At 54.2% G+C, this 12,108-nt stretch overlaps 1 protein-coding gene across 3 annotated transcripts in view; it reads right to left on the reverse strand.

Annotated features, from left to right (window-relative positions):
- ARHGAP26 (Rho GTPase activating protein 26) overlaps window positions 1-12,108 on the reverse strand; it is a 104,342-nt gene that overhangs the window by 37,984 nt on the left and 54,250 nt on the right. For all 3 annotated transcript variants that reach the window (XM_074551941.1, XM_074551942.1, XM_074551943.1), the window contains exons 15-17: window positions 10,338-10,425; window positions 9,220-9,278; window positions 8,428-8,533 (exon numbers count right to left, since the gene is read on the reverse strand). In XM_074551941.1, the coding sequence (XP_074408042.1) occupies window positions 8,428-8,533; window positions 9,220-9,278; window positions 10,338-10,425 (253 nt within the window). The remainder of the gene's footprint in view (window positions 1-8,427; window positions 8,534-9,219; window positions 9,279-10,337; window positions 10,426-12,108) is intronic.

The raw sequence follows: 12,108 nt of genomic DNA on the forward strand, positions 1-12,108 counted from the left end.
TGGGTGGAGAGGCACCTGTGGCACCAGAGCCACCAGCCTGGCTCCCATAAAGGTATCTGCAAAACTCATGGAATCATTTAGGTGGGAAAAGCCCCCCAAGATCATTGAGCCCAACTGTTCCCCCAGCACTGCCAAGGCCACCACTAAGCAATACCCTCAGGTGCCACACCTGCACAGTTTTAAATCCCTCCAGCAATGGTGACTGCACTGCTACCCTGGGCAGCCTGTGACAGGGCTGGACAACCCTTTCAAGGAGGGAATTTTCCCTAATATCCAACCTGAACCTTCCCTCCTGCAACGTGAGGACATTTCCTCTTGTCCTGTCACTTGTAACCCAGGAAAAGAGGCTGGCTCCCACTCACTTGCCTCCAACCTGCTGTCAGGAGCTGTGCAGAGCCACAAGGTCCCCCCTGAGCCTCCTTTTGTCCAGGCTGAGCCCCTTCCCAGCTCCCTCAGGTGCTCCTGACCTTCCACAGCTCCCTTGTGTCTCTGTGCTGCTCCAGAACTGCCCTGGGACAGCACAGCCCCTGCCTGGGGAGGCTCAGCAGGGCTGGCCTTTGTGCAGCACACACACTGGGACCCCTGCCCTGGCAGCCCCCACTCGCAGCCGTTAACCTCACCAGGAACGGACAGACAGACGGACACAGCAGCCTGAGCACACATAGCTGGGGGCATTTGTGGGATACAATCCAGTGAGTTCTGGGGGATGCTCCTGGGTGCATTTTGCACATTACTGGGTTTAACTGGGCTGTGACCGATGAGCACAGAGGGGCTGGGTGGGCACCCCTCAGCCTCTCCCCCCTCCAGGGGCTGCTGGAGCCTGTCCCCAGAGATGGCAGCCCTGCAGCTCCCTGCGGTGTCTCCCTTCTCACCCAAAGCCACGGTGGGTTCCCAGCTGGGAATGTGTCTGATGGCTGGGACTGCAGCAGGTGTTTATTGCAGGAATGTGTGACTGGCACCCAGCACAGAGCTGGTGAAACCAGTGATGCAATTCCAGCTGCAGCAGCACCCACTGGTGTGCCAGGAAGCTAAACCAGTCAATCACACATTCCTAAATCGTTCCTAAAAGGCACATGTGCATGGCAGGAGGTGACAGGGACACTGGTCTGCAGTGGCTGCTGGCAGACAGCCATGGAGAAGCAGGGAGTACAACCAGCTCTGCTTCATCTTGTGTTCAAAAGCCATGTGGATGTGGCACCTGGGGACACGGGGTAGTGGTGGCCTTGGCAGTGCTGGGGATGATGATCTGGGTGGGTTTTTCTAAATTTAAACATTGCATGATGCCCAAGGCAGAGCACACAGGTACAGAAGGCCACACTCCCACCCTGCACCACCATCCCTCCATCCTGCCTGCTTATCTAGCACATCCCTGCCTGCCTCAGGCTGCTCCGGATGCAGGGGGCTCTGCAAGGGCCAGAGGAGCCCAGAGCAGCAGCAGCAAGCTGGGCTCACTCAGGCACACAGTGGGAGCTGGGACCATGGGGAATGTGGACAAAGCCCACTGGGACCAGGGGGAATGTGGACAAACCCCACTGCCTGCAGCCAGGTTTGAGCTGTGGGCTCACAGCGCTGCAGCCTCCCCAGCCCCACTGCTCCAGAGAGCAGAGCCAAGCCTGAGCAATGCACATGGAGGCCAGTGGATCCAGAAGGAGGACAGATCACCAAGGAATGACAAAACCTCCCAGTGAAGACAAGGGGAAACTTGCTGAATGCAAACCCCTCGCTGCTCTCGCGTTCCCTGCTCGGCTGGGACCAGAGCTGTGCCTGCGCTGATCCCGGGCGCTCTGACTTGCTCCAACAAGACTTGCTCTTTCTCCTGGGTGGATCTGGCCACAGCTGGATGCTTGGGTTCACTCCCAGGGAAAAAAAAAAAAGGGCTCATGTTGCACTGAGAAGACACAAATGTGAGGCTCAGTATCAGCGAGCCCGATCAGCGTGAATACCAAACGTGCTGCAACTTGCAGGGAAACACGCAGGGAGCTCAACGCTCCTGCAGCTCAGGCATCCCAGACTGAGCCAGAGGGGTTTCCAAAGCCATCCTCTGCAGCTTTGGGCAAGCTGGGCTTGAGGGGGGACCTCAGAGCGAGCCCAGCCCTGCTCACCAACCCTCAGCCCAGGGCTGAGCAGCACTGGTCTGGCAATTCCCTGTGCCCAGCAAGGCAGCACTGCAGGTTTCCACTGTCAGGCACGGCCAGAGCTGATGTGAAATGTCACCATGGTTTCCACCTGCACAAACACAGCCAGCAAAGGGGCCTCAGGCTCAAATACCCCTGGGAAGGGGGCTGGGACAGGGCCTGCCATGGCTGCAAACCGTGCCACTGCACCCCAGTGCCAGAGCCTCAGCAAAGCCCTGCTGCAGGGACAGCTTTTCCTCCAAAACCAGACCTCAGTGGTGCTGTGACACTGCAATAACAACCCCCTCTGGCCAGCAGGGCAAGCAGAGCCCGACACAGCAGGTCTGGGTTAACAAGGAGCCCTTTGAAAGATGTGCCGGCACGGCGAGTGCCACGCCGGAGCTACAACCTGCTGCGTGGAACAGAGCCAAAGCAAACGGGCTCCCAGAGAGCCTCCCGGCAGCAGCAGCCCTGGGGTGAGCAAGTGCAGCTCCCACATCCCCACAGAACCATTCCAAGCCAGAGGCAGCTCACAGGGCCACGTGCAGGAGGTGCCAGAGCACACCTGCACCTTCGCACGAGTGCAGCGGCCAAAGGAAGAGCAGCAGGGGGGAGCTGACTTGTCCCTCAGAGGTATTTTGGAGCTCATTCACCTCACAAATGCAAGGCTGGAGCTCATCCCTCCAAAATACTGAATTCCTAGAAGATAGTGTTGGAAGAAAGGGAATGTAGGAATAAGGAGCTTTCAGAATTAAGGATGTGAACAGCAGCAGGAAAAATGCTTCTCTCACCTTCACCAGTGGGACAAGGTGTTGCCCAGTGACTGGAAAGACCCCTCACTCCCCCAGTTCTGAGCCCCCTGCCACACACACATGGGCTGGAATGAGATGGCCTTTAAATGTCCCTCCCAGCCCCAACCTTTCTGTGATTCTGCAGGCCAAGGACCATTTAAACCTCCTGGCAAAAACTGCAGCTCAAAGATATCCTGGCATGATAAATGGTGATTAACAGTCTCCTTTCTTCTGCTGAAAGACTGTCTGACTAAAAATCTCTCTATCTGAGTTTGGTTCTGGGTCTGCTCATACAGAGCCATCAAAGGATGTGCTCATGAAGCATCTCCATCCCACTCTGTCTGCGGGGATGGTGCAGACACCACCAGGGAGACTCCAATCAGTTATTGGAAATCTTTTGCTCACTCTCAATTCAATCTCTTTCCATATCCAGTTTCAGTTTCACTGTGATAAGCAATTAAAAAATTATGTGCTATCAACAGCCTCTACCCAACAACACCAAGCTCAGGCACAAGCCCACAAGAATTCACACTTGAGAAATGCAAAATGCCTGGTGCTGCTCCTGGAGATCCAGGAGGAGCTCAGCAGAGATGTTCAACCACAGAAGCTCCCCAGCAAGCCCAGCAGGTGCTTTGTTACAAGCTGCTGAATCATCATGCCAGGCTGGTGATGCCAGCTTTAGTCCAGTACCCCATTATTCCATCTCCAGACTCGAATCCTGTGCAGGATGTGGGTGCAAAAGAACCCAACAGGGGACTGCAGGCTCTGGGGCACATTTCCCTCCAGCTAAAAACTGGAGAGCCTGCCTGAAATACAAGGAGCTTTTAGAGAAGCGTGGAAGGAAAAGCTACCAGCACCCACACAGCTGCTCCAGGGACAATCCAGACAGAGGGGGTTAAAAGTTCATTTGCAGAAGCAGAACAAAACCTTTAGCTAATTTACACATTACAGGAAGCCAAGCCCAAAAAACCCAGCGTACACCTACAGGGCTTTTTGTGGTGGTTTGTAATTCTGCAGAATCTTATATCTTATATTAAAAACAAAAGCAGAGGAGTGAGAGGGAGGCAGAGCTGGCAAGGGCAGGCACAGAGTCCTGCAGGGCTGTCTCGCCTCTGCGGAAGCATCAGCGGCTCCTCCACCAAAACACCTGAGGGAGAGGAGAGCAAAGGGGAAACCAAAGGTGCTGCTGCTCCCCACAAGGCTCTGGCACTTCCAGCTCCAGAGCACAAACCATACAATTGTGGAACAACACAATGGGTTGGGGTGGAAGGGACCTCAAAGCCCAACTCGTTCCAACAGGGAAAAAGGAAAAGGGGTAAAAGAGCACAGTGTGAACCTGACCCAGGACAGGCAAGCCCCAGGGAGGATTCTCCCTGTCCTGCAAGGCAGCATGTGCCTACAGGGAGCCTCCTTCCACATCACCTCCCTTTTACCACCCACAGGAGCACCCAGATCCTTTAGGTCACTTGAACTGCAGGGCTTTGCCTGGACCCAGCACTGCCACAACCCAAAAGGAGCAGAAACAGGCACTGGGCATAAAAATGGCATTCCCAAAGGCAGCAAGGAGGCCCATTGCCTGGCCCAGCCACACCAGCTCAGACACAGCTCCCCGTTTGCTTCTGGCAGCCCACGAGAGAGGGGCATCTCAGAGGCCTCAGCGGCTGGTGGAAATTTCCAGAACGTCCTGGACAAGAATGACTTACTGGAAGCAATACATAAATCAAGGCAATGAATAGTTACCAGCCAGCAGCATAAACAGCTGCCACGGGGATGAAATCAGACCTGCTGTGCCAAGAGGCGTCCGCCTCCTTGCTGCTGCACCTTGGGGGAAAGCTGCCCAGGGAAAAGCACATTCCTAAGGGAAAGCAGCCACCCTGGCCTGCACAGGTGCCCTGCAGGCTCCTGGAGCTGTTGGGCACAGGGGCAGCGTGGTGGGCACTGCAGCAGCTCCTGCAGGGCAGCGTGGCCCTGGCACAGCGCGGAGCGGCCCATGCTGAGCAGAACAAACCCTGCTGCACTTCCAGGCACAAGACCTGGAGGAATTTCTTCTTCTCCTCCTTTGCCAGCAGTCCCTGGTTGAGCAGCTAGCCTTCCAGAACATGCCAGGCTCCATGTGCAGCCCATGCCCCAATGAGGGTTTTGCTGGATCCCCACGAGCAGCTGCCCTGCAAAGCCCATGGAAACCAAGGCCCTGATAAACAGCAAACAATTTGTGCAGGAGATAACAATCGCTGTCATCTTGGTTAAAACACGTAAACTAGAAAACCCCGCCACAGCAAAACCAAAGGGAACCAGCCCGTGTTGGCCAGGCCACAGCTGGGAGTGATTAGAGATAATTAATTCTGCTAAACACACGCACACCCAGCTCGGCTGCAGCCTCCTCCATGGCCTGACCTTGGCACAAGAGCAGGGGGTAAATGGATCAGGGGGTGTGTGGGGCAGTGATGCCAACCCACAGAAGGGCCAGGGAGCCCCACAGGACGGGCATGAGCCTGGCACCATCTGTGCTGGAGAACCCAGACTTGCTGCCACAAGAACAAAGCAAAGCTCAGGTGTCAAATTATGGCCATGGATGAAAAATAATTCCCTGAATGCTTGAAATATAATCAGAGTGAAATCCCCCTGCTCTGCACCTCCACAGCATTGACTCCTGGGTGAGAAAGTACACTACAAAAGAAGAAGGAGACGGGGATGATATTGCAGCTTCACTGACAAAAATGGCAATTTTCTGCAACCAGCTCCACTCCAGCAGCAGCCCTGGCACAGCAACCACTACCCCAGCAGCACCACAGACACCTTGTTTCACTTTGACTTATCTGGCAATAAAACGAAGAGGTTTAATCACAAAATCCCAGACTGGCTCAGGCTGGAAAGCTAAAGGAGCAGGGATGGGGACAGTTCCTGCTCCCTGGGCCACAGTGAACAGCTGCTTGGACATGTGGGCATGAGGCAGAAGGCAGCACAATTGGAACTGGAGATGCAGTAAGAGGCAGAAATTGAAATAATTGTCTATCACAATGCTCCTCGCTCTCTACCCTGTCTGTGCCTGTTCCTGAGATTTGTCCTCTCCCTCCTCTGTGCCCCTCTCACTGCACCCCAATTCTGCGGCCCCAGCTGCCATGGGACCCACCACATGGGGAAGGGCACTGCTGAACCACCTCCAAGGCACTCATCCTGTCTGATACTGGGCTTAATAATTGCTATTTTTGAACATTTCAGCTTTCTTAACAGTTTTATTACTGCTAATAAAAACTGCAGCTTCATCACATGAGGAGCCCCACATCCCCCATCAGTGCAGCAGAGCACGTACACCCCAAAAACAGAAGTCAGAAACCACCCAAGACAGGCTCTTTCTTTACTTGACCGACTCAGTCCAAGTTCTGGTTTTAGTGTCAGAAATCTCCACAGCAAGACTGTGAGAAATATTTTTTTAGCTCATCTGATAAACATGCAAATCTTGATTATTCATACGTTACTTAAAATAAAAAACCCAGACAGAAAGAGATGAGACAAACCCCTGCAAGCAGGGCAGCCCAGCTTGGCAGGGGCAGCCAGAGGCCCTGGGCTGTGCCCCTGCTGGCTGTGGATGCCCTGCTCTCAGCAGCACCAGACCCAGCAGGTCCCACCCTCTGCAGCACCCCTGGGGCAGCCAGGCCTCTCCCTCCAAACATCTGCTGCAGATGTGAGGCTTTCTCTCCATTCTTGTCTGGAATCTGGCTCAGTGGCACTGCAGCCTCAAGCAGCTCAGTTAGAGAGTAATGGGCACAAACCCTGGGCCTGGCTGCCCCATGGGCACTCCTGGATCAGGGCAATGGGCACAGCTCCTCAATCAGGGCAATGGGCACTGCCAGATCAGGGCAATGCTCCTGGATTAGGGAAATGCTCCTGGGTCAGGGCAATGGGCACTCCTGGATCACTTTTAGAGAGTAATGGACACAAACCCTGGCCCTGGCTGCCCCATGGGCACTCGATCAGGGCAATGGGCACAGCTCCTGGATCAGGGCAATGGGCACTCCTGGATCAGGATGCTGCTCCTGATCAGAGCAGGAGCTGCAGGACCAGCCCCAGAGTGATGCTGTGAGCCCACACCTGGGCTGGCTGTGCCTCTGGGATCCCCCAGGAACGGCACCAGGGTGGGGGAGCTCAGCAGGCTCTCGCTCCTCAGCTTCCTGCCCTTCTCTGAGATAATTTTTTTCCTATTAAATAACACTATGAGCTGTTTCTCTTCCTAAAATAGCACACACCACCACACACACTGTTTGTTTGGTTTGAATTCCTTCCCCACTAAAGCAGCACAAGCCCCACTGTAAACCTGACTCCACATCTCTACTCCGTCACCAGGGTTTTTCTTTAGATGGAAAACGCTGAAGCAATTACAGATTCCCTGCACATACAAAATCACCCACTTTGGGTGGGAAGGGACCTTAAAGCTCACCCAGTTCCACTCCCTGCCATGGGCAGGGACACCTCCCACTATCCCAGGCTGCTCCAAGCCCTATCCAGCCTGGCCTGGGACACTTCCAGGGACCCATGGGCAGCCACAGCTGCTCTGGGCAATCCCATCTGGCTGGTGGGTGCACCTGGAACCATGGGGCCTTGGCTTCAGGCTGCAAATGCAGAACGTTGGAAACCAACACCTAAACCAGCCATTTGGTTTCTAACAGCCTTGCCAGGGACCCCATGGAGCAGACACAAGATCTGGTGACAAGAAGGCATCTGGAGTTGTGTTTAAGGCTATTTCAAGCATCATCTGTTATTTTTTCTTTTAAACAGATAACTTGGATTCTTGCAGATCTCCTCCTGAGCAGTTATCCCAATTAAGTCACTCCCCAGCTCTCCCAGCCCTGCTGCTCCTGCAGCACTGGTGCAAACAGCAAGGGCAGGTCCAACCCTGCAGCCTTGAGGCTGCCACAAACACCTGATGATGCTTTCACTTCTAAAACACTAATCAAAGGTTTCCATGGGAACCTGCAGGAGCAGGAAGAAGATGGGAAATTACAGGTCAGCTCTACCACCGAAAGAAAAAAAATTATCCCATTCCTTCGCCCTCGCAAAGTTTCAAGGTAACATAAAAATATTGATTCATAAGGGTGCAGAAAGGCAGAAAATACGCCCCAGAGCAGTCATTTGTTGCGTAAAGAAATCACTTTTAGTCCTTCAATGGCAGCTTTGCTCTGAAACCACGTGAGGAGCTTCAGCTCCGCTCTGCCTCCTGGGCAGCCTGGGGAGCCAAACCCAGTGCAGGCCATCCAAAGCAACACAAGGTTCTCAGCAAGGAATGGGTTCCTGGTGCTGCCATGGGGCTGGGGCTGGCTGGGCAGCTCCTGTCCTTCATCCCTCTCTCCCTCATCCTCCCTCCCACCCCTCTCACTCTCTCGGCCCTCGGTTCACTCACACGCGGGTTTCCCGTTGCCAACCAGAAATGACTCAACACCACACACACACAAGGAAACTTTTCCACCACTATTAACTTTCAGAGGAAATGGAAAAAGGAGAGAAAAACACATCAGTCATAAACGTACTTTGCCAAATGGTTCATGAGCAAGTGCAGCATCTGCCTGTTTTTCTCCGGGAGCCGATGAACGAGGCTGTGGATCTCCGACACCCTGGACTCCTGATTCTCTAGCTCTGCATGGGGAACAGAAGATGATTTATCTCCACATTAGGGGGTTGTTATGGGAAGAGGCCTAACGCTGTCCCTGACAGACATCCCAGGGAGCTGCTCCATCCCACAGCCAGGCACTGCAGACAGCACGTGAGCAGCATGGCGAGCAGGGCAGGGCTGCCTGCAACCAGGGCGATTCCAGGGATGGGAATATGGGCACATGCCCGTGTTCAGTGTGCCCAGTGCAGGCCAGGCTGGAGCATCTGCGGCTCCACAGGCTGCTTGGGTCCATGGTGCTAAGTGGGAGCTGCTGGAGGAGGCCAGCACTGCCATGGCCATGGGCCACAGGGCTCTCCTGACATCCCACTCCGATATCCACAGGCTGCTCCCAGCAAAGCCCCTTCCCCTGGGCAGTGAAGGAGACACAACCCCAACATGTGAAGCAGCAGGGAGCCCCTCAAAGCCCCCCAGACCCCATGGTGCAGTTCAACAGCAGCCAATGGTCCCAGCCACAGGAGCTGCCACCAGCACCACTCCTGGCGCTGCTCGCGCTCCGTCCTCCTCCTGTGTCACCCCCAACACCAGCCTGCCCCAGCTCCAGCCCTGCTCTGCTGGCCAGGACCAGCCCTCGGGAGGCAGCAGGGCAGGGGGGTCACAGCCTCTGGCAGAGAGGCTCCTCTGTGGGAGCCACAAACACCAACAGACTCACTCGCTGCTTTGATGAAGCTCCTTTGAAACTGGTACATCATCAGGGGCCCCGGGAGCATTCTGGAAGATAAAAAGGAAACAGGCACAAAACACATCTGAGGAACACAATCCACACTGAGAAAGCTTTGCCCCTACAATAAACTCAACTCCGTTTTGAAAGGGGCAGAATTAAGCAACACCAACTCTAATTAATTCCCCCATCAGAAGGAGTAAGATCTATGCAAGGACCTTTGATTTATTCACCACTAAATTAATCTTTAATTTTAGCATTCCTTCAGTAACACAGCTTCAGTGCATTGCTGAGACCATGACTTCCAAGGAACTTTGAAAAGAAATTGAAAAGATAAACAAGCCTAGCTGTAAAACTTTCCCAATCCCCATTCCCATTGTCCCCTCCCACTGCTGCATCCCTTCAGAGGGACACACTGGTGCTGCCCACATTCCTCTTTGCTTAGCCAACAGTTCAGACTCTGGAGCAAAGGTTGCCAATCATGCAAAATTCTGAGATTTTCTAGGCTGAGATCCACCAGGCTAATTACCCTTATCACCCTAATTGGATTTAGGCTCTCTCTTGTGCTCCCTCAAACACAACCCTGCACACAACAGTCGCTGAGAGCGAGGAGCTGCGGTCACAACAGGTAGGAGCACGTTGTGGATAATGAGATGCTGCTGCCTGCCAACACCCAACACTGTTGGGAAGATCCCCAGGACGATACTGGCCTGCCTGACACACACAAATCAGAGCTACAATAAAGCTCAGCACCAGGTCTGGAGAAGCTCCTCAGCCCCTGCCCTTCTGCCACGTGCTCAGAAGGTGGAAGTCCACTGGGAAAAGCTCAGGGAAAAGCTTAAATCAAGGCAGGGGATACAAGAATGAGCTTTTTAAATCATGTCTGTATAATATGTGCATCTGTCAGAGCTGAGCGTGTTCTCCAGATCCTACTCAAACATACTGGAAAGCCAGAGAAAAGCCGGGGAAAAGCCAGAATAAATTCCCTAAGAGCAGTTTCTGCTCTGTTTCTATAAAAGTGCTGTTGTTAAGAGTCTGCAATAGCAGGCAGTAAAATCCCAGGCCAGCACCAAACCCCTCCTGAAGCCAGGTGAGGCTCTTCTCCTTACCTCAGGTACGTTTTCAGTGCACTGGTAATGGTCTTGATCTCCCACTCTGCACAGATCTCTGTGTCTGTCTCTGTGGCTGTCTTGGGATCTAAGGAAAAAGACAAAAATCGGTAACTGAAGGAAACTGAAGACAACTCCAGCTGGTGCCAGCTCAGCTGTGTGGGGAGACCATCACACCCCATTTTATTGCTGTTCCCAGCTCAGGACACGTCTGCAGGGGTGTGGGGCTGCAGGACAGGCCAGACTCAGCGACACGGGACAAGAGAAGGAAAAGGGAATCCTCCATCCTGAGCAAGGACAGGGCAGTGTGGCTTGGAGTGTGCCAGGACACCGGGCACAGCAGTGACAGCCAGGCACAGACTGGGGACCAGGGACCCTCCTCGCCACAATGGGCAGCACTGTCACCCTGCAGCCACCTCGCCACCCAGCCCTTGGCTGGCAAATACAGCCACAGCCACTGCAGAGCCACCTGGGTTAGGGCTGTCACCTGCAGAGTCACCTGCACAGCCACCACCAGGCCAGGGGCAGTGGGCTCAGGCACAGCACTGACACCCAGATGGTGACAGCTCCCAGCTGAGGCCAGGAGCACCAAACTGAGGCCAGGAACCCCAACCAAGGCCAGGAGCACCAAACTGAGGCCAGGAACCCCAACCAAGGCCAGGAGCACCAAACTGAGGCCAGGAACCCCAGCCAAGGCCAGGAGCACCAAACTGAAGCCAGGAGCACCAAACCAAGGCCAGGAGCACCAAACTGAGGCCAGGAACCCCAACCAAGGCCAGGAGCACTAAACCAAGGCCAGGAACCCCAAGCAAGGCCAGGAGCACCAAACTGAGGCCAGGAACCCCAACCAAGGCCAGGAACACCAAACTGAAGCCAGGAACACCAAACCAAGGCCAAGAGCACCAAAAGGCAAGGCCAGGTACATCAAACCTAGGCCAGGAGCACCAAACCAAGGCCAGGAACCCCAGCCAAGGCCAGGAACACCAAGCCAAGGCCAGGAGTGCCAAAATGAGGCCAGGAGAACCCAACCAAGGTCAGGAATACCAAACTGAGGCCAGGAACATCAAACCTAGGCCAGGAGAACCCAGACAAGGCCAGGAGCACCAAACCAAGGCCAGGAACACTCAACCAAGGCCAGGAGCACCAAACCAAGGCCATGGAAAGCCCAGCACAGAAGTGCCCCATGTGCTGATCTCTCCTGCCTGGATGCTGCTCCACCAATGGTCTTTGCTGACTCCATCTGGAAACTCAGCCAGGATCCTGCTCCCAGCTGAACCCCCCTGTGGGGTCCCTGGTGTGGGTGCCCCTGTGCCAGGTGTGCCTGGGGAGCCTGGGTGCCAGGGCTGCCACTGTCCCCAAGGCCCAGGGTGACACAGCCCCAGCTGCTAACACCATCTGCTCCCACGGGCCCAGCTCAGGGCCTTTTTGCCTCTCCACACACACAAATAATGCACCTTTGAGTTTTAAAGCCCCGGGTAAGCACTGGGCAATTTTTAACCTACTTAAAAGAATGCTGTGAATGGAGCTCAGCTTTCCCTCAGGGCAAAGGGTTTATTTTAATTTAAAAAAAAACATCAAGAGGCAGCTTGGAAAGGTAAATACATAAGAAATGCATATTCACACAAAGATCATGTGTGTCTCAGCAATCACACAAATGACCTCCATCTTCCTGACTCAGTGCCCAGGAAACTTCCTACAGCACTGCCTTTGCAAGGAGAGAATTTTAAGATAAGGAGTCAAGATAAGTTTGGCATAATAAAAAAAAAATAAA

This window comes from Zonotrichia albicollis, chromosome 15 (assembly GCF_047830755.1).
Source record: "Zonotrichia albicollis isolate bZonAlb1 chromosome 15, bZonAlb1.hap1, whole genome shotgun sequence".
In the NCBI taxonomy this organism is placed as follows: domain Eukaryota; kingdom Metazoa; phylum Chordata; class Aves; order Passeriformes; family Passerellidae; genus Zonotrichia; species Zonotrichia albicollis.